This window comes from Phaenicophaeus curvirostris, chromosome 10 (genome assembly GCF_032191515.1).
Source record: "Phaenicophaeus curvirostris isolate KB17595 chromosome 10, BPBGC_Pcur_1.0, whole genome shotgun sequence".
Classification (NCBI taxonomy): domain Eukaryota; kingdom Metazoa; phylum Chordata; class Aves; order Cuculiformes; family Cuculidae; genus Phaenicophaeus; species Phaenicophaeus curvirostris.
The window spans coordinates 10,013,480-10,039,392 of NC_091401.1; the positions used below are offsets into that span (position 1 = coordinate 10,013,480).

Genomic DNA, 25,913 nt, shown 5'->3' on the forward strand with positions numbered 1-25,913 from the left:
GGGTTTTGAAAGTTTGTTTGTTTGTTTTCTATTAAATATTGTTCTTAATTTACCAGCGGACCCTACAAGTTTTGCTTCCCGACCTTGCAGCCAAGGCTAGTCCTGCAGCCTCCAGTCTTATTCGAACCATAGCAAAACAGCTGAATGTAAACCGAAGAGAGATTTTAATCAATAACTTCAAATACATCTTCTCTCATTTGGTCTGTTCCTGCTCCAAGGATGAGCTTGAGCGGGCACTTCATTACCTCAAGGTAAATTGGTCTTTGCATATATATTTGTATATATATTTGCATATATCTTTGTATATATACACAGATTAGGAGCAACAGTTGATGAATAGTGAGCTTTCTACTTTATTGAAATTAAGGTCTTGCAAAGCATAGGTAGGGAAATTCTGTATGCAGGAGTTTTGTTCTAGTTATTGATCATCTGTTCTGTTGGTGCCGAGGAGCTTTTGTAAGATATTTTGCAAACTTAAACTCTAAAAAGTTGGTTTATCTAACATTGAGCTAATTGGAAGCATTTTTTTTGTTGATTTACCATAGAAATTGGAGTCCAATGCCTCCTGCCTCTGAGTGTGCTAGTTTCATTGTGATGAAATGTAGATTGTTTGCTATTTGATTATAGAATGAGACCGAGATAGAACTGGGCAGCTTGTTGAGACAGGACTACCAGGGACTGCACAATGAATTATTGCTGCGTATAGGAGAACACTATCAACAAGTCTTCAATGGTTTGTCGATACTGGCTTCGTTTGCATCTCATGACGATCCCTATCAGGGACCTAGAGAAATAACATCCCCTGAACAAATGGTAAGGATGTCAAAATATTCATATTTAGTTTTGTTTGATAATTTTTTTCCTCCAGTCTGAGTGTGAAGACAATTTGATGTTCTCTGAACATCACTTACTTGAGGCAAGAAGCAGAGGAAAGGCTGGCATTTCTTAAATGTTCTAGTCAGAGAGAGATACATAGCCAGTGTGTACTGAAAATAAAAGAAACAACCAACATAACACCCTTGCTCCCAAACACACAAACCCACCAAATCCTACCTAAGCAAAAAAACCCTACAGCCTAATAGAGATGTCTTTCATTAACATGGGTATTTCTTAAGGAGTAGTGTATGTATTTGGGATTCTTCTCATTTGTCTTTCAAAATTACCATTTCGTACTTGCTTTTTAATTTCTTAAGGTTAGAAATGTGTTAACAGTAACATTGTTTGCTTTTTACTTTTTTTCTCTCCTCTCCTCTTCCACAGGCTGATTATCTGCAACCTAAATTGCTTGGTATCTTGGCTTTTTTTAACATGCAGTTACTGAGTTCCAGTGTTGGCATTGAGGATAAAAAAATGGTGCGTAAACTTCATTTTGAATATTAATATGAAGATAAGCAAGAACTATTTTAATATTCCTGACTTATGTGATTGTACAACTGTCACTCAAGTCTCAAAGATACTAGGGTTCCCACATGATTCTTAAAAACTGACTGCCTCTCTGGGTAGGGCTTCTGGGTAAGCTAGAAAGTTTGGTTAGTTTTGTTTCTTTAATGGTTAGCTAATGTATGTGTTTCAGTTAGACGTGGTGTACATAAGGAGTCCGAGTGTTTGTTTTATATGCGTGAAAGAAACGAAGTGGAGAATGAGGGAGTATGGGAGAAAACTGGAGTTACTGCAGCGGGCAGAGTTCTAAGGGCACCAAAAGGCAAAGCTAAAGAAAGTAACATGCAAATCCAAGAGCTGCTAGTCTTTATTGGTGGTGCTTTTCACAGAACTGCTCTGCTGAGGTAACGCTTCTAAAAACAAGACAAGGCTTTTGGCCACCTCACAGAGGTGAGGTGGATGGTTTCTGTGGGGAATTACTCAGAGCTAGAATGCATAAGACATTTACACTGATGGACTGCATTTTTCCTGGTGTTCTTTCAAGCTTTTTTATTCTCAGATATACACATTGAGATGCTTTCATTTTCATAGCCCCATGTCTTCACACTTTCTGAATTTCTTTTGTATAGCATTTCTTCTGCTGCACCTGCTATTGTTTCTATCCTTTCTTGTTCTGTTTTTAGTACTTGATGAGTTTCCCCTTCCGTGACCTTTCCTTAAGCTCAAATTTCTTCCTCTGTTAATGATACTGATCTGTCCTGCTTGTACTGCCTTGTTTTGGTACAGTGTTACAGTGGCTGAAATATCTGCTACTTTTTCTGCATCTCAGTATTTCTTTCCTGTCTTTCATCAGTCATAATGACAACTAAGCTATTACCTGTTCCCTGAAGCTTACCAGTCTTTTCTACCAGAAGCTGTGTGACAGTTCTGGTGGTGGTGATTGATTGGTTTGTTTTCTTTTTTAAATGCAAGTTTTTCTCTGTATTTCCAAAACCCGCTCTTATCAGCTTCTAAAGCTTTGGACATGTAGTTAATCGTGTCTTATAACTGACTTCTACAACTATGAACTCTTTTGGTGTCCACAGTTGTCAAAATGTCAACAGCCCAAATACCTTTTTTGTTACAATCCTGTCGTTACAAATTTCCTTTCATTCTCTTTTCCTCTAACCTCTTAATTGTTTATGGAAACATCAGACTGAACTTGATATTTGTTAGAGTATGATTTCTTAAGCCAGGTTACCCTGGTTTTACTAGAAAATATTGCTTGTATGTGTTTTACTGAGTTATCTAATGCACTAAAATGACTTTTCTCTGTGTCTAGGCTTTAAACAGTCTTATGTCTTTAATGAAGCTCTTGGGTCCCAAGCACATCAGTTCTGTAAGAGTGAAGATGATGACTACACTGAGAACAGCTCTGAGATACAAGGATGACTTTCCAGAATTATGTTGCAGGTGAACCGATAGTGTACCCAGACAGTGACGTGCATAGCTACGCTATCTGCCCTTGAATACACTCTTTAGTTTTGTTCTAGACAATAGTCTAACCCACAGAGCTGAAGTAACTTAAAATGCTTCTCATGACTCATTTAAAATGTCTTTATACAAAGAAGAATAATTGATTAATATTACTTTGTTGTCTCTTCTTGTTTAGAGCCTGGGATTGTTTTGTTCGAAGTCTGGACCATTCATACCTTGGCTCTTTGCTTAGTCATGTGATAGTAGCATTATTGCCTCTTATACATATCCAGCCAAAGGAAACTACAGCTGTGTTTTACTTTCTTATAGTTGAGAACAGGTACTGTACAAAATATTTTCAGTTATATGGGTTAAATCTTGTAATAGCAATGGGGATAACCCTAAATGGAAGTTGCCCAGCACTGAGGTGAGAAAACTTGTTTCTCTGCCAAGTTCTTGTTCTATAAAATTCCCGCTTGCCTAAATTGCAACACAATTTTGAAATATGGCAAGTGATAGCCCCATCTGAAAAGTGGTTTTATATTGTCCTTATAGAAATATGTGACGCTGTGGCTAAGTTCTAACCTATTCAGATGCTTCCCCATGCAGGTTTTCCAATTCTGCATTTTTTCTGCTGGTATGGAAAATGCCTTACCTCTACAGGGCACACACAGATTAACAGTGATAGCTAATGTTTGCTCTAAGCTAGAAGGAACTGGGCAGACTTGGAAATACAGAGGAAATGAGTTCATTGTTCCTCTCAATCAGAGTTATAATTAAGTGCACAGAAACTCATGTTGAGTAAGACTTCGTACATACTCTTCACAAGCAGTCGTGCCATCTGAAAACCAAATTAAAGCCTGACACACAAGATTTACATTCTCTTGACTTAACCTTTTTGAAGACAATGATGAATCTTAATTCCTTTTCATCTGTTTTTTAGCTTAAAATTAAAATTTATTTATTTTTAGGAATGTTTCTAGTTTATATCTTCATTACTTTCGTTGGCTTTTCATTTTTCTTGCACCGCCTTATACCGACAGTATTCAAAATGAAAGGTGACAAAAGGAATCCTAAGGGTCTTCTAGAAACCCAGAGTAGCAAAACTGAAAGATATTTTTTCATGTTAGGAAGACAGAATTTTTTTTATTGGTTGGGTGTTCTCTTTTCTTATGAGGAAAACTGAAACTGGTTTCCAGTCAAGAGGGATTATTCTCACCCTATGGCCAGTGTTCAAAAAAAGGAAAGCCAAATCTGGTGGAAGTGAATGGCAGCTCTTAAAGCTTTTTAATAAAGTGTCTTTAAAAGAAGTAGTAATTGAAAACTTAGAGGAATATCTATGGCTTAGTCAAGTAACAGGAGAAACAAATTGTATCATATGTATATTTAATTAGATAAAAAAAGGAAATGAAATATGGGTTGTTTTCAAGTCTGTGTTATATTTAACTGCTTTCTTTGGATGTATTTTAAAGATTTTTCTGACCCAACTGATGTTTGCTATATTTCTTGCAACCTTTTTTTTTGTGACTAATAGGGATGCAGTACGAGACTTTTTACATGAAATATATTTTTTACCTGACCTTCCTGAACTAAAAGAAATTCAGGTTGTCCTTCAGGGATACAGAAAGGTACAGCTTCTTTTATTTATTTGCTTAATTTTAATCATAGAATCACCAGGTTGAAAGAGACCCACTGGATCGTCGAGTCCAACCATTCTTATCAATCACTAAACCATGTCCCTCAGCACCTCGTCCACCCGTGCCTTAAACACCTCCAGGGAAGGTGACTCAACCACTTCCCTGGGCAGCCTGTTCCAGTGCCCAATGACCCTTTCTGTGAAAAATGTTTTCCTAATGTTCAGCCTAAACCTCCCCTGGCGGAGCTTGAGGCCGTTCCCTCTTGTCCTGTCCCCTGTCACTTGGGAGAAGAGGCCAGCACCCTCCTCTCCACAACTTCCTTTTAGGTAGTGCGTCAAATGAATTCATTACAAGTGTAGAAAAACACATGAAGTTTACTGTTTTATGGAAACAGTATTTATTTGCCTCCACAACAAAATAGAATTTGTTTATCACGGGAATAATTTGAAGCAGATTCTGATTCTTCTTTAGGAGTGAAATATGCTCACACTTAACAAGCTTGGTTCTGTAGTATCTCCTGAACACTGACTTTTCATCTTTTTGAGGCTGAAGAGATTGAGATTAAAAGTCAGCAGTAGTGGCTGTGGTAATGAATGTATTACAAGAGAAGCTACTTTTAATTTAATCCCTCTTCCATGTTCTCTTTAAAGGTGATGAAATTTGTCTGTTTTTAGCAGTACACTCTGGTCTGTTTCTTTGTTTGCCCACAGATGGTTAGGCAATAGAAGCAGCAATTATTTGGTGGAATGAGGTAACAAAAGTAAAAATAAATTTGAATTTAGACAATGAAGTACTCACAACAAAGCATTTTCTTCTGATTTCAAAGTTTTTCTTTACACTTGTGCTATGTTTACACAGAAGTGTGAATATAGCACCTTTTTGAGAACATATTAAATGATAGACAGGAAGACAATAGTATATGGATATAAGTGAGAATGCAGGCAGAAAGGGAGTAGTTTATATGTGTTCTCACGTGTTCTTAGTGATGCTGCTTAGTTGCATTCCTGTTATATTTAACTCAGAACTTCTTATGTTGTGTCTTGTTCAGGAATCTTCCAAAAGCACTGACTTGCAGACAACGCTGCAGCTTTCTATGAAAGCTATTCAGCATGAGAATGTGGATGTTCGTATTCATGCACTTACCAGCCTGAAAGAAACGTTATACAGAAATCAGGTATAGAAAACCTTACAGTTGAATCTCTTAAAAAAAAAAACAAAACCAAAAAAAAAAACCAAAACCAAAGCAATAGCATCTGGAACAACAGTCTAAAAGTCCGTAGTGTTACTGGGCGTTCACTTGAATGATGTTTTTCTCAGTTTAAGCTTGCAATTTCTTAATAGAATAGGGAAAAGGGATTCTTTTTCGTCATGTCCCCTTGTAAGAGTACTTCAAGTCCTTCTGACCTGTGTGATGCTGATTCAGCAAGGCTAGGATCATATTTCTTATTGATTTTGAACTCTGAGGAAAGGTATATCTAAGAAGTCCATTTCAACAATCTGTTGTGTGGCCCTGTTCTCTTTTGGAACACGTATGGCTTTTGCATCAGGAGACTAAAACATTAAAACCATAATTTGAGTGTAATGTCTGAAAGAATGAAGGTGTATGTGACTGTCTCATGCTTTTGATGGTTTTTCTTCCTTCTTTGCCTTCCACCCTCAAACACATTAATCCACGGATCACAGTCAAATAGGTTTTATAACCATGTACAAGTTGCAAAGACGCTGCTTTACAAATCTGTGTGGTTATTGTCACAGAGGGGTGTATGTGACCTATTTAAAAGAAAAACATTAATAGTCAGTTCCCACAGAAGCTATAGGATTGTGGGATGTTCTTCAGCCAGGAAATAAAATGCACCCTAGCTGAAAGGGCAGTCAATCATTGTATATGTTCCTGGTCAATAAGTAATTCTTCCAGCTTAGGATAGCAAAATCTTGCCATGTCTTGCTTAGAAGTCTAGCAAAATAATCGAGGCGAGTGAAACTTCAATAGTTCCTCAGCTTGTGGAACTATTTGCTCAGTTATATTGGCTGTTTTTGATTAAACATAACAATTGCAAACCTGTTCATATTATTAAGAGAAAGTTTTTTCTGTTTGGACTAAACATGGAACTGGGGAATAAAAGCTGAGCCAAAATAAAAGAGAAAGGAAATCCAATTAACTTGATGAGTATCGATTAAAGGACTTGAAACCCTGGGCTTTGTAGGAACTGAGAGTGAAGAAATGGCCAACAAATGGGAAATAATAAGTATATGAATAGCAGTGAGACTAGAAGGTATGGCAACAGCTGCATGAAAGAAATTGAGAAAAATATCAAACACATGAAGAGGAAGAACAGATAAGTGAAGTAGATGATGTAGAAAAGAAGAGAGGTTCTTGGTAAGACAATGAAAGGAAATTAAGTTAGTAGAGAGGTGTATGATAATACGATACAATATTGACCATGACAGTATTATTATTTGAAGCCCAAATCCCTCATTCATTTAGTCCTTCCTAGGGTAACAAGCAGTTTGGGGCAGTTGGATAATAGTTACAAAATGGTAGTATTGGAATCATAGTCTGAAGTCAAGGATAAATGAAATGCCCAGTAAGAGTGAGTTACAGATGGGAAACTTCCAACATTATGTACCATAAGCATGGCTGTAGAATAACTCATCTTTATTTTTCACCTTCACAGGAAAAATTGGTCAAGTATGTTACAGACAGTGAAACTGTAGAGCCAGTCATCTCCCAGCTGGTCACTGTGTTGCTGATTGGCTGCCAGGATGCAAATTCTCAAGCCCGACTACTTTGTGGAGAATGTTTAGGTGAGCTAGGAGCCATAGATCCTGGCAGGCTTGATTTTTCATCAAGTGAAACTCAAGGAAAGCACTTCACATTTGTGGTAAGAAGTGTTGCTCTGATGTTTTGGTTAGCATTTAAGATTTTTTTTAAATACTTGGGAGAAGGGAATCTCTTATCTTTAGACCCTTTCAAAATCTATACTTGTTTTCTCATCTAAAACTGTTCAGATTCAGGCTTCAAAGTGATTATTTAGAGATTAAAGATACAGCTTTTACTCCATTTGTTTCAATAAAACTGGCCTTCTGTTTGTGATTGAGGCTGGTGTGGAGGACCCAAATTTTGCCTATGGGTTATTAATGGAACTGACCAGAGCGTTCCTTGCTTATGCTGACAACGTTCGTGCTCAGGATTCTGCGGCATATGCTATTCAGGTAAGAGATGTGCTCAGATCCTACTTTTACTTCACAAATGATTTCACATCACTTTGAGTATAGAATTACGCAGTATACGTGTACGTTTTGAGTTATGTGTTTAAGTATTTGAAACTTCATCCTATACAGCTTTAAAATACAACGTAAAAAGTTATTGAGGATAGTAAATTTTTATTTTTTTAAACTGCCCACTTGGGAATTGTCAAATGCAAGATTTGTTTGCTTTTGTGTCATGACATTTTAGGAGAGATGTGATGTTTCGGAGGTAATGGGTAGTCTATACATGGTGATTTAAGGGATACTTCCAAGACTGACTTAGAAATGGTACAAGTTACGTGGCAGAAATGAAAAACAGGAAGTGTTCCTTAGAGGGTTTCTGCTCACTTCTAAGAAGCAACTCAAAGTGAGCCTACCCTTATTTTCAGACTCCAGTCTTTTGTGCTGGTTTGAGAACTCCAAGCTCATCTGTTTTCTGGGTTTTGTTTTGTTGTTGTTTTGTCCCTGTGAAAGCTGCAGGACAATTCTTTGCTCTAGGAAATAATAAGTGGCCCCAGATAGTCCGCAGAATAAGACAATTCTATTAGCTTATGCAGAAGGAGAAATCAGATTAACTTCTAGTCTCTGGTTTACTGGCAGATGTGAAGGCCGTGGGGTAATGTGGTCCAAACATCAGCTGGAGAATCTGGGGAGTCAGTAGTTGGTTGAAATCAGCCTTGCCCAGTAATAGGGGATTAACAATGTTGGAGCAAAGTTTTGCAATTACAATTTCTGAATTAAACACACTGTAACTTCGAGGTCATCACTTCTGTTTATACACCAGATTTTGTTACTACTGTGGTCATGAGGCATTTTCAGTGCTAACTTGGTCGTGTAAACTATGCCTTTTCAGGAGTTACTGTCTATCTATGACTGTAGAGACACAAACACTGACTGCCCAGGCTCCAGGCTTTGGAGGAGGTTTCCTGAGCACGTGCAGGAGATCTTGGAACCTCACTTAAATACACGGTATACAGTAATTTAGGCAATTTGTTTTCATAATAGCTTTAAGACCATTTTTTCCTCTTCTTAGAAAAACAACTTTTGGCATTTCTTGGCTTTTATAAGCATTCTAGATTTTTCTGCCAAAACCACGCTACTCAAATATTTATCAAACTGCATTTCTTAAAAATGATTGGAGCAGTGCTTCGCAGTGTACTTAAAGCTTCTGGTAAAATATTAGGTTGTTTTTGTTTCATGTTTGACTTTTAAGAAGCTTAAGAATAAAATATGTTCGTTACTGAAAGTATGTTTTTAATTCTTGTTTAAAACATACAGAAGATAAAACCTTTTATGATTCCAGTTAGGGAATTTAATAATTAACCATGTGCTGTTGTTTTTCATCATATTAAATAAGAAAAATTATTTTCTTAAATGGTTATTTTAAAATTACAGGTACAAAAGTTATCAAAAGGCTGTAAATTGGTCTAAGATGAAGAAGCCAATTTACTTAAACAAATTAGGTGATAATTTTGCAGAGTGGTCAGCAACTTGGGCCGGTTATCTTATAACAAAGGTGAGAGAATAAATCTACTCTCTATACTGATGTATGCAAACATGGTTCTAGAATCACGTTTTGATTTGTTGAACTCAGGGATGGATAGGTGAATATGCTTCTTCTCTGTAGGCCTGTTAAAGCATGTACTTGAAGGCTAGACATTAGGAAGACTTTCTTCACCATGAGAGTGGTGAGACACTAGCACAGATTTCCCAGGGAAGCTGTGGCTGCCCCATCCCTGGAGGTGTTCAAGGCCGGGTTGGATGAAGCCTTGGGCAGCCTGATTTAGTGGTAGGTCCCTGCCCATGGCAGGGGGGCTGGAACTAGGTGACCTTTAAGGTCCCTTCCACCCCAAACTATTCTATGATTTGTTCATCATCAATGACCATGTGCCCTCCTTTCCCCTGCATTCTTACTTCTGGCCTAGGCTTCACAGGTAGTGTCAAAGCCTAAAGTCTCGGATGTTTGCCCTTATCCAGAGGTTCTTGTATAGTTGAAAGCACTGATAAATGCTTCAGAAAAGTACCTGGAATGCTTCTGGAAAACCTTCAATTTCTTCTCTTTCTGAAAGATTTCTTTCATTTCCCCATAGCTCCTCAGTCCCAGCACATTAAAAGTACTTATCACTTTTTTCCTGTTTTCCCCTTTTCCCTTTCCAACATGTAATATCCCATAGAAAATTTCCCTTCTAAATCAACCATTTCAAGAATTAAATTTAATCACAATAGTTCAGTAGCTATGCTGTCCCCTTTCTGTTTCAGACAAAGACAACTTTAATGTCTTCATGATTTCCTACTTCTTGCAGGCTTTTAAGGGCAGAGGAGAGGCTGAGTGCAGTAGTAAAGGGTCTTAAGTTTTTTTCTGTGAGCAGTGCAAGTTTGCAATGGTGTAGAAAACATGGAAGAGTTGAACGTGTCAGCAGTGTCTTTGTGGTATCAGCAATTGATACATGTAAGGATAGATGCCATTTGGCAACCCTGCAGCAGGTTTGAGTCTAATAAACATTATGTAGGAGTCAAGTACCTTAAAATTATTTGATGAAGTAGAATTTGTTTTATTTGTCAGCAAAAAGAAACCTATTAATTGTTCAGGCATTTGCACTTCTGCAATGATGCTTTTCCTGGAAATAATATTTTTCTATAGGTGCGACATGATCTTGCCAGAAAAGTGTTTGATTGCTGCAGTATTATGATGAAGAACGACTACAAAGTAACAATTTATCTGCTTCCACACATCCTTGTCTATGTTTTGTTGGGATGCAGTCAAGAGGATCAACAAGAGGTGAGGTGTACAGGAATGCAGTGTTTTTCATAGGAATGTTTAGGAGCTCTTTTTCCCAAGAGCTGTTCTGCTCTGTAATATTGCTGTAGACCTACATGAACAGATTGTGTAGGGGCTAAACTCCTTTTCCTGTATTAATAATATGAAGTTTCTTCCAGGATTTTGAATGTTTTCATAGAAGTTTGTATTGAACTGTATTTCTATGGATTTCCGTGTGTTTGGTCAGCAGGCACTAGTTTGAGATATTATGCAGTTAATTATGACTGCAGTAACATCAAGTTCTATGAAGCGGAAGGGAGTACAGCACAAACAAAGAATAAATTGAACTTGATTACTTCCAAGCATTCATACTCATCATTTTTTTTCTCTCCCTTGCATGCACTCGAATTTAAGTGGAAAAGCTATTTAGCTAAAAGATTCACGAAGAACAGGATTCATAGATGTCTTATAGCAAAGCAGGGATAGGAAAGAAAAGTCATTCACTCTCCTTTCCTTCAGTTTTCGTTAGCAGAAGTTAAAGAGCCTGAAAAATATAACTTATATTTTATTAATTTGAAGCCTCACAGCGAAGATACCTGTGTTTAAACATTGTGGGTGTGCAGAAGGGAGTGGTCACTTTTGTTGTGTGAACAAATACATCCACAGTAAGCATCTGTTATGCACATTAACTTATATTCTGTTGATTAAACTGGGAAACAAGTCTTTGAGCACAGTATTTACTTAAATATAGGCAAATACTTGGTTTGTGATCTGGTAGCCAGCAGATAACTTGACTCGTATTAAACCTGGAAGTATTTGCAGCAGAACTGCAGTAGCATTCATTGTTTTCAGACCTCCAATTCCAGTGATTGTGATGGTTATTCTGAATCCAAGTGGTTACTTTTTAAAGACTTACTCCCTGTGTGAAATCTCCTGACAACAACTGCTACTTGATTTGCCTTTTCTTCGTCTTAAGACCATGGTACAAACAGAGCTTGCCAATAAGCCCAAAACTATTAAAATACACAATTAAAACAGCTAGTGTTTTAGTTTGATTTTTGTATTAATTGCCGTTTCCTGCTGGTTTTATGCCTACGTGGCACTTCTGTCTTTTATCATATTAATGTTTATGTAGGTTTATGCGGAGATTATGGCTGTTTTGAAACATGATGATCAGTCTGCTAGGAGGCTTGAAGACAGCGCCTCTGATCTAAGCCAGCTGAGCACGCAGACGGTGTTCTCCATGCTTGATCATCTAACTCAGTGGGCCAGACATAAGTTTCAAATGCTTATTGCTGAGAAAAATACCAGCAAGTCTAGCAAAGACAGAAGTGATATAAAAAGTGAGTAATGCTTGTTTTATTTAGAGTGCTGTTTACGTTCTTCAAACAAGTATTTAAATTTGCCACTTCACATTATGACCATTTAAGAATACAGTATTACCATAATATGTTAGTCTGCTTGATGACTTCTTACTATGATATTGTGATTTTCCCCCCGCTTCCACCTCACATCCATCGTTTTGAGTGCCTCTTGTAAGAAGTACAGATTGACAATTGAAAACAGGAAATGTTCGCTTCTGGGTAGTTTTCTGAAGTTCAGTGTGTTCTGTGTTGTCTTACAAGATGTAGGAAATGCACCAGTGTTATTTTAAATAAATAATTGTTGACAGAAAAATGTGTTCTTAAATTGATGGAGTAATGACTAAATTTTGAAGTTAATTAGCTGAATTTAGATGCATAAGGTAATTCTTATAAATGACACACCAATGGACAGACTTGTTAAACTTTTTTTTCCTTATAGTATCAAGTGAGGACTATGGAGAATACCAAAATGTGACACGTTTCCTAGACCTCATACCTCAGGATACCCTGGCTGTGGCTTCCTTTCGCTCCAAGGCTTACACAAGGGCTGTGATGCACTTTGAGTCATTCATCACAGAGAAGAAACAAAATATTCAGGAGCATCTTGGATTTCTTCAGGTTCTGAATTTCTTCTTGGGTTTTGTTTGGTTTATTTTAAAATGAAAACAGATGTAGATGAATAAAGCTTTGTCAGATTCTTTGAGATGGGAAGAAGAAGGTGAAGTCAGGTTTTTGCTGTTGAGTACAAGTGTTTAATTGTCTCAGCAATGTTTAGTACTTCCCTTTTGCTTTGCACACTGCTTATATGAAACGGAATGAGCACTTTTCTAGTGTACAGTAAAAGACTGAAAAATCCTAAAAATAGTTAAATCTGTTTTTGTTGAAAGTATAGCATTTATTGATTTTAATGAACTCTGTGCCTTCTGCCAGACAAAACACAGCCAATGATAACAGAAAAACCACAGCAGACCACGCTTGCAGGAAAGCTGAGTGACTTATTCTGAAGCAGAGCTAGTGCTGAGGGTATTGAAAACACTTTCAATTATTTTCAATCAGTATCTTAGCCTGTAGGATGCACTTGTTTGAGGTCCCTCATGGTTTATAGTCCTTGATGACATTTCCAGTTTGAAACACTTGGTGTGTTGCTTTTCCATCTTAAGTTATGTGCAGCTTCATAGTATACAGTTACATCATGTAATAATAGCATATTTATTTTGACCTTTGTACAGGTTGTTTTAGGTAACTTGGTGTGTTATTCTTTCTTACTCTCTTTCTGGGGTACAAGATCATGGGTATCAGAGTGAGCTAAGCAAAAGTAAGAATCAAGTTTGGAAGCAGCCCAGCAAAACTGACACTTGCCATGATAGCTTGATGCCAAGAAGTCCTACAGAGTAGTTTGTTCCCCACTTGCAGGAACATCCATGATTCTGGGGGTGTTATATATAAAATATCCTGTTGTTGTCTGTAGTTTTTAATGTGCATTTCCAATTCTGTCTGAATAAAGAGATTGTATGCTGCTATGCACGAGCCTGATGGAGTAGAGGGGGTGAGTGCAATTCGGAAAGCAGAACCATCTCTCAAAGAACAAATCCTTGAACATGAAAGTATTGGCTTGCTAAGAGATGCAACAGCCTGTTACGACAGGGCTATCCAGCTGGAACCAGATCAGGTAAACACAAGACAAATTCTTTATTTTTTAAAATACATAGATAAGTATTTTTTCTTAAGCCGTCTTAAGAAACAATAGTGGACTAAGCCAAAAATAACTCTTCAGGGTATTTTAGTAAAATGGGAACATAAGGGTTTACTGTGGCAGTTGCTGAATAATTATTGCTATTGGAAGGTCTTACGGACTGCAACCAATCTTTTACTGGGTTTATTCTGTAATTTGCAGGCTTGTCTTAACAATTGGGCGTTTATGCCCAGGTTTTGCCTAGAACTGTTAGCAGTTCAAGTTAAGCCTTTGCTTGGGAAGGGCTGGTACTGGATTGCTTAAGTAACAGTCAATACAATAGAACTGTAAAAGCAAGTTACCACAGGTTTTATTCAAAGTAATTCTGACTTACTGGTTTTGATTATTGACTTCCAGGGAAAATGCAATTGGAAATTGATTAAAGAAAACTTAGGATTATTCATATTCCATTCCCCTTTCCCTTCCTTTATTTGGAACATATAAAGTACTGTAAAGCTAAGCGGTACTGGAAAACCATCATGATTTTCATATGCCAAAGGGAATATCCAGAGATGTGATGATAAAAGCCAAAAGAAAGTTGAAGATGTATATTAGTATAGTTCTATATTTGAAATACTTTTCTAATGGCAATTGGTACAAAGTTTCCTAAGCTAGGATATCCCTGTGGTTTCTTGAACTTCCCTGTGAAACCCAGGTTACGTAGCACAGCTGATAACAGTGTGTTTTGGTGGCTCTGTTTCATTCCCAGAGTATGGAAAACATTTTCATGAAGAGCAAAATTGCTTAGGGTTTTGGGGTCACTTCCTTCCTGTGACTTTTCCCTACTTGTTGTTGCTCTTTTCCTTAAATCAAATTTATGTTCACAGCTCTGAAATGGTATTAATAAATTCACATCAAACTGTTCGTGGTGAGGCATATTTCAGCAATTGCCCATGATGATTTGAGTGCTTGGGCAATCATAGGCTTTTTTTAATTTTGAATGTTCATTGATATTATGGTACAGATGATTATGCCTTTTCATAATATAAAAAGCATCCAAATGGACATATTTCCTGCTTCAGACTGCCATGTTCTTCATGACTATATGTGTGTGGGGTTTTTATTTCTTCTTTTTACTCTATTTCTAGATTATTCATTATCATGGTGTCGTGAAGTCCATGTTAGGCCTCGGTCAGTTGTCTACTGTAATTACTCAGGTCAACGGAGTGCTTGCAAACAGGTACTGTAAGCATCTAATACAATGTTGATTTGAGCAATATGAAGCTCTTGTGTTACAGCCATGTGTGTCGTCAAGCATTTGAGGCTTACTAGGCATATCCAATTAGCAGTGTAAAGCTAGAAACTTTAAGTGCTTTGTCTATAAATTATTTATTTCAAGACTTCCAGAAATGTTAGTGCTTCTTGTCTACACTGTGTGCAGTGTTGATATGTGCTTTGATTTGTCAAATAGAATCTTCCATTCATTATCTTGCACGTTACTTGTTCCATAGCTGTTCTGTAGCCTAATAAGATAAATGGATTGGATGATGGACAAGGAGTAATGGTGTTCAACTAAAGAGGGTAGATTTAGACTAGGTATAAAGATGAGATTTTTTTATGACATGGATGGTGAGGCACTGGCACAGGTTGTTCAGAGAGGTGATGGATGTCGCATCTCTGGAAACATTCAAGGTCAGGCTGGATGGGGCTCTGCACAACCTGATTCAATTAAAGGTGTCCCTGCTCGCTGCAGTGGGGTTGGACTGGATGACCTGTAAAGGTCCCTTCCAAGCCAGATCTTTCTATGACTTTATGGTCATTTTTAAAATGTGCCAAAAAAGTTAAATACACCACTTGGAAATTGAATTTGTGGCATTGACTTGTACAGCTGTTATTTGTTATCAGTGTGTATCCTTTGGGTTTATTGAATTTCATTAGAAGCAAGCTTACCGTGCTTCTTTTCAAGTCAGAGAAGTTTTGTCTAAAGAGTATTAGCTAATATAATGTAGAACTAACATACTGAGAGGAGGAAGGAAAAAGAAATTGAGTCCAGTACTAGCTTTTTCTGCCTTTGCTTTCTTTTAACAGGTCTGAATGGATTTCTGAATTGAACACTTACAGAGTGGAAGCAGCCTGGAAACTGTCACAATGGGATTTACTGGAAAATTATTTGGCTTCAGGTAACTGATCATGATATTAAAATATGAATGTTTCCTCATGTTTCTGAGAAAGTGTATGCTTTAGTCTCATCATCTAGAATCAAGGGGCAGCTATTGTAGGTTTTTTAGTCTTAGGTTTTACTGGGAGGAGAGTTGGTTCTGACAGTCTTCTAGATTTTGCAAATGTATTTATTGACTGGTAAACTGTGTAGTCATAGAGTAGAAATTTCAAGCAAGTGTAAGGCTAGATTTCTTCTGGGTTTGTTTGTGGGCAGTGGGTTGAGGGGTGGAATTATATAGTATTACTAAAATTCAATTATTTATTTCTGATTAATTATTTTTCTGGTAGTATGTTAAGGCAAATTGACATGTTCAGATCAAGTTGCTTAAAGGAGCAGAGTTTGAGAGGCTTTTTTTATTTCCCAAAGATGTGAAGTCTACTACTTGGAGTGTCAGACTAGGACATTTATTGTTATCAGCCAAGAAGAAAAACGAAGCAGCTTTTTATGAAACACTCAAGGTTGTTCGAGCAGAACAGATTGTACCCCTTTCAGCAGCAAGCTTTGAAAGAGGATCCTATCAGCGAGGATATGAACATATTATCAGGTTTCTGACTTTCATATCAGTGTTTTAAATCCAGAAGTCGCACAACTAAGTATGCTGCCACAAGAATTTTCCGTTTCCACAATAAAACGGGACTGATGTGCATTTTCTGTCACTTTTTTTAAATACTCAGCCAACTGGAAACCATTGATTAATTGAGAATTTGTTTTCCTCTTATGAAAAATATTCACAATAAAGCTGTTGTTCCAAAATTGGCAAGCAAGTTTAGGTCAACATCAGGTAATAAAAATCAATAATTCCATGCATAAAGGTAGTACATCCAGGCCAGTAACTCCATTAATGTAAGAACATTGCTTTTAATCTGTACAGTGGCCTAGAAGCACCCTCTTCTTTTATCATCGGAGCTGAAAAAAATTGAAACCCCATCTCTTCCAGTAGTTTTACTTTATTAATAGATTTAAGCTTGGCTGCAGTAGACTAACAAGTGAGTCTTCTTTTTTTAACAAAAAAGTGCTTTGCAGTGTGAAAGGATCCTTATGGCAAGGTACTGCCTGGAATTACCCAATTGAAGAGTACATATCTTAATTACATAAGTTTTTTTTGTTACTAATTTTTTCGATGTTATTTTATTTAGGAAATGGAGTATGAGTATCGAGGAAGAAGTGATTCAAAATAGTTTGATATAGCCAGTGATCTGGACTACTTGGAAGCCTTCAAATCGTCACTATTTTGCTGTCAGATATATCTGCTGTCCCTAAACTGCCAAAGAGAATGGAAGTGTTTACAAGCTCTCAGCTTTGCCCTGACAGCCAATAACAATGCAATAGTGTTTGTTGAAGAAATCAGACTTTTTGAAGAATCATTGCTAAAAGTAACAGATAGAAATAGTCTTTCTAAAGCTTGATCTTCATTGACTCTGTGTTGAGCAGCTTGGTGGAAAAATAGTGAAAAAAAAAGTAGTGAGAAAAACAAATTATTTTCTAAATCCCTGGTTTTGTGTGTTTGCTTTGCTGCATTTTTGCTTTTAAAAAATGTCCTAATGCTTGCAATTACTTATACGGCCAGCTTTAAGGAAGAAAATGGGAAAAGCTGTGTAAAACTTGCATATATCTCAAACGGCAACCAATTTTCAACTGGTTTTTGCCTGTGTTTTGCTAATGCAGATTGCACATGCTGTGTGAGTTGGAGCACAGCATTGCACCAATGTTTCAGCAACTGGATGGTGACCACGGTAGAGATTCCCTGAATTGGTGTGCTCGCATTGAAATGACCCAAAACTCTTACAGAGCAAAGGAACCCATTTTAGCACTGAGAAGAGCTTTGCTTAGCCTCAGTAAAAGGTGAGAACATGACTATTTCTTGTCTATGTTGTCTTCTCAGTAATATTCTCGTTTTCCATATGCATGTTAGAAAAGAGAAGTTAAAACTCTGGAAATTCATATTGTAGATAAAAGTGGTCCTCTCCAACATTACATGCCTTCAAAATAGAAGGGAAAGTTGATGTCTGTAGGAAAAATAAGGGATAAACAGAGTGGAAGAGTATTTGTTTCTAGGCCTAAATGGAAAAAACTTTGAAACAGGTGTATTACAAATAATTTAAATTGATAACTGTGTAGTATATAGCTATTGAGAGATTTTATTTGTGTTTTAACACGTTGTGATATTTACTTTGGAGTGACACACAGCATTCACAACTGAAATTTTTAATTTGCTGAAAAACTGCCTTTTGCAGCCAGGATTACAGTGAGCTGCTCGGTCAGTGCTGGCTTCAGAGCGCCAGAGTTGCACGGAAAGCTGGGCACCACCAGACTGCGTATAACGCTCTTCTGAATGCCGGGGAATCTACGCTCTCAGAACTTTATATAGAGAGAGCAAAGTGGCTCTGGTCCAAGGTAAAGAAAATAAAAATGGTGCTTACTTTCTTAAATGCAAGAAAATCATCTTTAGTTTTCTTTGAGAAAAAAGGGCATACAGTTGGTATACATAAAAAATGTCAGCTGGGACTGTGAAACCATTCAGATGAGCCACACAAAGTTTTTGCTTTCAACAGCTCATCAGCTGTTTTCCATATCTATTCACTTCCATGGCAGCTGTGTATAAAAACAGCGAATCATCCGCCTCTGTAAAAACAGCCTGTCAGAATTTAGGTTATCTTAATGGTAGACCTTTCCCTCATTTATATCCTTTTAACTAACAGAGGTAGTCAGCAAATGTGGGAGCAATTATTGTGGTAAAGCTAAAGGGACAGCAATGTTGGGATAACAAGGGAATATTAGAAGCATTTGAAGTCAGTAATATTCAGTTAGGAAGCCACCATGGTCTAGAACATACTCGGGGACATGGCTTTGCCTGAATTAACAATTATGAGATGAAACTTCTGCGTTTCTGTTATTTAAAATATATAAAATATTTTCCTCTTTCCCTTAGGGTGAGGTTCATCAAGCACTCATTGTTCTTCAGAAGGGGGTTGAGTTATGTTTCCCTGAAAATAAAGCGCCATGCGATACGAAAAAGCAACTCATCCATGGTCGGGCAATGCTGCTAGTGGGCAGGTTTATGGAGGAAACTGCTAACTTTGAAAGCAATGCAGTTATGAAAAAGTATAAGGTAATATGATGATACTACTAATAATAATACTACACATTGTGCTTCTTCTCACTGTTACTTCTCTTTCTGCACTTTAAATATGCTTCCAGTCTCTGAAAAACTGGGAAAGAGACAACTGGTGTGTTTTTCTTCAACAGTACAGCACTGCACTGCTTCCTCTCGCTGGTTTGGCACTGATTAATATTGCCTACTAAAACAGATATTCTCCAAGTTTGGGCATTTCATACTGATAATACTTGCTGCTGTCTTTGTAATTAAAATGCTTCTGTAACAATCATTTAATAAAAAAATCTAATGGATGTATCAAATCAAATGCTGGTTGGGAAAATGGAAACTAATTAAATTCCAATCAATTAATTAAAATGCTAGTGCTTAAAATTCTCTACTGCCTACATATTGGCATGGGGAACAAGCCAGTGTTATTGGAGAATAGATGTGCCACTTGCTAAGTTATTTCTTTTCTAATACATGTCACAATTTTTGGTTTTATTTTAAACATTATGCTGTTAGAAGGAAAACAAATGCAAAAACCATCCTCATGTTTCACTTTTTAAACAAATAAACTCAATCCTGTGTTTCTCTTATCAGGATCAGGAACTTGGTTATAACATTTCTAATGAAACTATAATCGAATCTTATACCATCCTGTGTCTTAAGTGATCATGCCATCTCCAAATCCAAAACATATTTTCAAAGCAGACTTCTAGTTTATATATATATTTCTCCTGGGGCAAGATTATGGTTTCAGAGTTAGAGTTACAATTAATACTTTTTTGCATCTACTTTGCAGAAGGGTAACTAACATAAGATTCTTGTTTCTGGAGAATTTCTTTTATTATTGTTTTTGTTTTATTTCAAAATTAATTATTAAAATACAAGCTGTCATCATCTCAGAAGTAATTATCTCTTCTTGACTGTGTTGCAGGATGTTACAGTTTTCTTACCGGAATGGGAAGATGGACATTTTTATCTTGCTAAATATTATGATAAATTAATGCCAATGGTAACGGACAACAAGATGGAAAAACAAGGCGATCTGATTAGATATATAGTTCATCATTTTGGGAGGTTAGACCCTGCAGCAGCTTTGCATGGCTTCTCTAAGTGGATGACTGTTATACTGAAACCAATATTTTATAGGAATGTATCAGCTTTCAACTGTTCAGGCTGTCTTCAATTTGTATGCAGTATTGTAAAACAAAGCACTGCATGCTTCCTTTTGTTTTCATACTTAATTAATTTAATTTCTGCCTTCTGATTAGGCAATTATTGTCCAGCTTGTGTAAGGCAATTATTTCATCTGCAGTTTTGATTAATGAAAAATGTATATTAGTAAGCTTTTAGTTGTTGCAGTTGCATTAAAATGCTAAACATAAATTTTACATAAAGTTTGTAATACTTCTAATATCTCACATGCTGTGACTTAAACATGTAATCACAGGTCTCTACAGTACGGGAATCAATTCATCTATCAGTCAATGCCGAGAATGCTGTCTTTATGGCTGGACTTCGGAGCAAAAGCATATGAATGTGATAAAGGTAGAACATTTTTCCCCAGAACATGCTTCCTGTGTCATACTTTTTAATGTACAGTTGAAGGAGCAGTGAAGAGTATTTACAGTACTACACTTATTGCCTGATGGAAACAAGAAAGTATTATTATTCTTTTCAATTACAGGATGTTAATGTGGAGGAGAATATTAACTGTTTTAATTAAACCCTCTAGAACTGTTTTGAATGTATAATGAGATAAGATTTTTCCTCAGGTAACTTAAGTTGATAAACAGGTTTAGGGAAAATCCTTGTGTGTACCTGTCGAGCAGTGGTTTTGTGTACACCTGCGGCAGGAAAGGGTTAGGCTTGGGAGCTTTTTTCCAATTTTTCTTCGTTCCAATAGCTAAGGAATTCTACTGCAATTTAAACAAGGGGAGGGGGAAATCCTGTGGGCAGCATCAAAGCACGTGAAACCATAGACACGTCTTGGGTGGGAGGTTTTTGTACAAATGAAAGCTGCAAGCATTACCTGCAGATCTGGCCTGAAGATTACAGTTGTGGCTCCTTGATCTTGACCTGGTTCTATACACTAAGGTCAACTGGATTTTGCTGCAGGCACATCAGATGCTGCTTTCTCTGCTGCTGCTTGTGCTGGGTCCCCAGGTGCAGGGGTGAAGATGGGAGGAGCTGTGCTAATTATGGCCCCTGTAAAGACTCCCTTCAATTTCTTTCCACTATAGAACGTTGGAATCACTTTACCAGGGAAATATGTGGACTGGTTTTGGTTTTGTTCTATGCTGTGGCATCACTCTAAAGGAGTAATAGATATTTTATTTTAAGAGTGTAAGGAAAGCTTTTCTGATGCTCTGTTCCACATTCCTGTTGTCTGTGCTTGTTTATTTCTTGTTGTTCCGGTTAGTTAAATAGCATGTGTATTAAGTCATTGTATGGTACGTTGAAAAGAACTTTGTGGGAGGAGCTTTTCATTTTCCCTGAGTATTTTTGGCTTATGAAAGTTACCAGCAAAATATGTTTCTGTAGGCTTGATTTAAATGACTTTACATTTTTGAATATCATCTTGTCCTCTTGTGTTTTTCAGCTGGTCGTTCAGAACGTGTTCAAATGAAAAATGATTTAGCTAAAATAAATAAGGTGATTACAGAGCACACGAATCACCTGGCGCCTTACCAGTTTCTGACAGCTTTTTCCCAGTTAATTTCCCGAATCTGCCATTCTCACGATGAAGTTTTTGCTGTTCTGATGGTGATTGTGGCTAAAGTGTTTTTAGCCTATCCACAGCAAGCTATGTGGATGATGACAGCCGTGTCCAAGGTACTTTGATAAGTATCACTACGTCTTTATTGAGTTTGTAAAACTGGAGAGAAATTTGAATATAGTCTGTTTTACTTTAAGATGAATGGAAGGAATTGAGAGCTTCAGTTGCTGTGAAAGTGTGGTGGAACAGGTTATCAGTGCTGTCACTGCAAAAGATTTTATTGCAGTCTAAAGTTCATATATCACAGTTAAAGTGTTCCGAGTTAGAATGCTAACGTGCACCCTGACTTCTGTGGTGTATTAGGAAAGGAAATTAGAATAAAAAATAGATGATAAATTAGGTAGTTATGGACAACAGATTTTGTTGTTTAGTATTTGTAATTAAAATTCCAGTTTTATAATCGACTAATCATCTCTGTGTGTTGATTACAATGAGATAGAAAATACCACTTAGTCCTAAGCAGTAGTAAGGTCATTCCAAAGCAAATTGGAAAGCGTGGTGCTGGTGGAATAACATAACAGTATCAGAAAGCAGTAACTCCACACACCCCCACCAACCGTACCACTGTAGTACTTGTTCTAACACTGCAGTTCAGCTGGAGGACAACCTTTGCCAGATGTGAAATCTGACAAGCATGAAATAGAGAAAAGAATGTACCAATTACTGTGGGGTTTAGGATCCTTTAATTTATTTGACTGTTGTTTAATAATTTTTAACTTTTCTCTTTTTTCAGTCCTCTTACCCTACGCGTGTCAATAGATGTAAGGAAATCCTAAACAAAGCTATTCACATGAAGGAATCTTTAGGAAAATTTATTGGAGATGCCACACGCCTTACAGATAAACTGTTAGAGCTGTGCAACAAACCAGTACGTACCGACTTAATGCATGGAATGGGTTTCTTCAGACGTGTTATACAAAAGCTGCTTCTGACAGCTTTCATTAGCCAATTCATTATATTACTATATTTGAACAGAAACTACACTAATTTGTAAAAGATTAGGTTTTTTACATTTTTTCACGTTAAAAATATTCAAAGTAGAAAATAGCTCTGAATTGAGCATATGCAAATTACCTTGGTAAATGATGGCACATGTCACGGTGTGTGGGCTTTATGTTGTTTTGTGCTTTCGTGTATGATTCTTGCCCAGTAACTTTCACAGAGTTTTACTACAGAAAATAGACTAGTTGTTTTTCATTAAAAAACAAACTTGATCATAAAGGTAAAACTAAAGAAATTCTTTAATTATTCTGTACTTATATTCAGAATGAAAAATACATGTGCCATGAAGGCCAGATATATTTACTTTTGACCATTCCCATTGAATTTCAAATGTAGTTTGCCATTTTTCTTATTTCCGTAAGCATTTATTAGTCTATTTATTCGTTATTGTGATAGTACAGTAATGTTGTGTTGACTGTTAACTTCTGAACTACTGGTTTTTTAAGGTTGATGGAAACAGCTCAACATTAAGCATGAGTATTCACTTCAGAACACTGAAGAGATTAGTAGAAGAGCACACATTTAGTGAAATTCTCATTCCCTTACAATCTGTAATGATCCCAACTCTTCCTTCAACTCCGGGTACACATGCTAACCATGACCCTTTTCCAGGATGCTGGGCCTACATTGCAGGCTTTGATGACACGGTGAGCCTCCTCATTTTAAATTTCATGTTAAAGAAACGTAGCTGCGAATGTATCTTATCTCCCTAGTAATGGAGGAGTGAGTAAGAAACTTCACAATTACTTTGGCTGAGCTTGGGAATTGTAGGGGGAGTAGGTTGGAATAACTATTCCTTGCTCTTGTAGATCTTTAATTGCCATAGTGATTTCTTCTCTTGCTTCCAAGGGCAAGGGGTAGGGCTTCACATTGGCAATTTTGAAAGGGGGGAGTGGGGGCGCAGCCTTCAACAGCCTTATTGAGGCTGTTGGAGACTCAAACTTCCACTCCCTCCCCATTGAACCTGTCCAGGCCTGACCTTTTAACAAATCCAGCCCCAGAATATTTGCAGGAAATGCCCCCAGCATCATCGTAGACATTTTGTCGTAACACTTGGAGACAGGTAAGGCTTCTTTGTACTTAGATCAAGTTTTGACCCAAGGTTACAATGCCTTAAGTGCTAACATGGTTGGTTGCAGTTAGGCTTCTTGTTTTGTGTAATCTGATAAATGCATTAATAAGAATATAATTTTTTCCTTAGGTGGAAATTCTTGCCTCACTTCAAAAGCCAAAAAAGATCACCTTAAAAGGTTCAGATGGGAAATCTTACATTATGATGTGTAAGCCAAAAGACGATCTAAGAAAAGACTGTCGCCTTATGGAATTCAACTCCCTCATCAATAAGGTTTGAGTTAGAGAATCAGATGCCTTCTACTTACTGACGAGAACACAGTGCTGAACTAGCTAACAAAAAAAAAAAGAAACTAACTTACTTTGAGATAAAGCTCACTGGAAAATATCTTATTCCAGTGGAAGTCGGTAGTAATCAGTAAAGTAAAACTTCCTATGGGCTTGTGAAAACTATAATGTAATATAATATTTTGCCAAAACAATCGCTTGTTCCAGCAAAAACATACTGGAAAGGTTATTTACAGTAAATAAATGACTGCAAACTTTCTGCTGTCAGGCTTCGTGTTTCTAGTTCAGTATTTTTGTTTTATGAAAAATAGGTCAATTAATCTTTTCATACTAAAAGTGTTGCCATGCTTCTTATTTTAGTTATGTTTTGCTTCTTGCAATATACTGAAGGTACCATGTTTTCCATGAGGTTAAAGGAAATGATAGCATCTTTGAAACACTAAAGTAGTTGTTTCAAATACTGCTTTTAAGTGATTTAAGCCATGTACAAGTTATACAGCTTGACTGTTTCATTGCAGAATTCTCTTGGTTTTTTTTTTTACTGTGGAGCGTTTGACCCACTGCAGCCACTAATGCTTTGAATTGTAAATTCAGGATCATATGATTGAAAAATAGATAGAGATGGAATGGTTAATGTTATTGATAAGCGTTGAACCCACTATTATCTGTGTTCATCTCATTTCTCTTTTGTGAATAGTGCTTAAGAAAAGATGCGGAGTCACGCAGACGAGAACTCCATATTCGAACGTACGCAGTTATTCCACTAAATGACGAATGTGGCATAATTGAGTGGGTGAACAATACTGCTGGGTTAAGAAATATCCTGATAAAACTTTATAAGGAAAAAGGTAAACAAATATATTATACTATAGCAATATTGTATTTTATTGTTTCAACGGGCTCTTGTCTTTATTTGTAAATGAGACAGAGTAAAGATCAGACTAAATTCTAGGAAAATGCATTCATGTATTTTTAACTCTGCAATATATTAATATTCATTTGTTTGGTAGACTTTTACTATTAAATGGACGAGAATTGGTACTTGCAATAACAAAGTTCCTTACGTGAACTGGTAAGATGATCATCTTAGTAGATTCCTTTATAGTGATGTAAATAATTTCAGCAGCAGTGTCAGCAGTGTGGGAATGCATGTGCAGCACTGAGTAATAGAAAAGACTCTGGATTTTTTCTTTAGCTTTGATCTGTAGGTTTTCGTTTGTTACATTTGTGTGAGATAATTGATAACTGAATGCAGGTTGAGGGTACAGCAGCTTTCCAGGGAAAAGATCGGTTTTCTTCTGAATTTCTTAAGAAAGCAACTCTCTGGTCAGTGTAGTAAAACCGGTGGGTGGGGGGAAATTTCACACATTATTTGGGTGTATGCAGATGTCTGGCAGTTTAGATCTCCAAACATCTCACCTGAATATATATATATAATGACTGGCTTTGTGAAGGTGGCTTTTTTGGTGCATGCGTGTTCTCCCATCTCCACCCTATGGTGACTGATAAAACTGGTGGCTTGTTTGCCAGAACTTCTTTTTCAGTTAACATATGGTTTGTTACTTACTTTCCAGTACCCCACCGCCACCATGAGCTATGCGTTATTTTCCATTTGTTCATTATTTTCAATTTATAGAGATGTTTATCTAAAATACCACATTAAGGTATGTAGTAGTACATATAAGGCTTTATATTTGGGGATCTCTTGTGTCTGATCGAGGAGGTCTGTTACAGGTATCTATATGACTGGGAAAGAATTACGTCAGCACATGCTTCCAAAGTCAGCGCCTCTGTCTGAAAAGCTGAAAATGTTCAAAGAAGTCCTTCTGCCTCGTCATCCTCCTGTCTTCCATGAATGGTTTCTTAGAACGTTTCCTGACCCTACTTCATGGTGAGTGACTGGGACTGAGCTAGCTTAAGAGTCAGCTTTGTGTGTG

At 37.0% G+C, this 25,913-nt stretch overlaps 1 protein-coding gene across 1 annotated transcript in view; it reads left to right on the plus strand.

The window, feature by feature from the left end:
* The window catches only part of ATR (ATR serine/threonine kinase), a 42,920-nt gene that overhangs the window by 13,778 nt on the left and 3,229 nt on the right, over window positions 1-25,913 (plus strand). Inside the window, exons 15-43 of the mRNA XM_069864421.1 lie at window positions 57-251; window positions 628-813; window positions 1,261-1,353; window positions 2,702-2,832; window positions 3,032-3,175; window positions 4,370-4,463; window positions 5,521-5,646; window positions 7,148-7,354; window positions 7,572-7,685; window positions 8,575-8,690; window positions 9,117-9,237; window positions 10,363-10,500; window positions 11,615-11,822; window positions 12,283-12,461; window positions 13,348-13,512; window positions 14,664-14,755; window positions 15,604-15,695; window positions 16,103-16,280; window positions 17,402-17,578; window positions 17,971-18,130; window positions 18,666-18,845; window positions 19,771-19,913; window positions 20,287-20,384; window positions 21,439-21,671; window positions 22,349-22,483; window positions 23,064-23,264; window positions 23,819-23,962; window positions 24,674-24,824; window positions 25,711-25,867. Of these exons, the coding sequence (XP_069720522.1) occupies window positions 57-251; window positions 628-813; window positions 1,261-1,353; window positions 2,702-2,832; window positions 3,032-3,175; window positions 4,370-4,463; window positions 5,521-5,646; window positions 7,148-7,354; window positions 7,572-7,685; window positions 8,575-8,690; window positions 9,117-9,237; window positions 10,363-10,500; window positions 11,615-11,822; window positions 12,283-12,461; window positions 13,348-13,512; window positions 14,664-14,755; window positions 15,604-15,695; window positions 16,103-16,280; window positions 17,402-17,578; window positions 17,971-18,130; window positions 18,666-18,845; window positions 19,771-19,913; window positions 20,287-20,384; window positions 21,439-21,671; window positions 22,349-22,483; window positions 23,064-23,264; window positions 23,819-23,962; window positions 24,674-24,824; window positions 25,711-25,867 (4,358 nt within the window). The remainder of the gene's footprint in view (window positions 1-56; window positions 252-627; window positions 814-1,260; window positions 1,354-2,701; window positions 2,833-3,031; window positions 3,176-4,369; window positions 4,464-5,520; window positions 5,647-7,147; window positions 7,355-7,571; window positions 7,686-8,574; window positions 8,691-9,116; window positions 9,238-10,362; window positions 10,501-11,614; window positions 11,823-12,282; window positions 12,462-13,347; window positions 13,513-14,663; window positions 14,756-15,603; window positions 15,696-16,102; window positions 16,281-17,401; window positions 17,579-17,970; window positions 18,131-18,665; window positions 18,846-19,770; window positions 19,914-20,286; window positions 20,385-21,438; window positions 21,672-22,348; window positions 22,484-23,063; window positions 23,265-23,818; window positions 23,963-24,673; window positions 24,825-25,710; window positions 25,868-25,913) is intronic.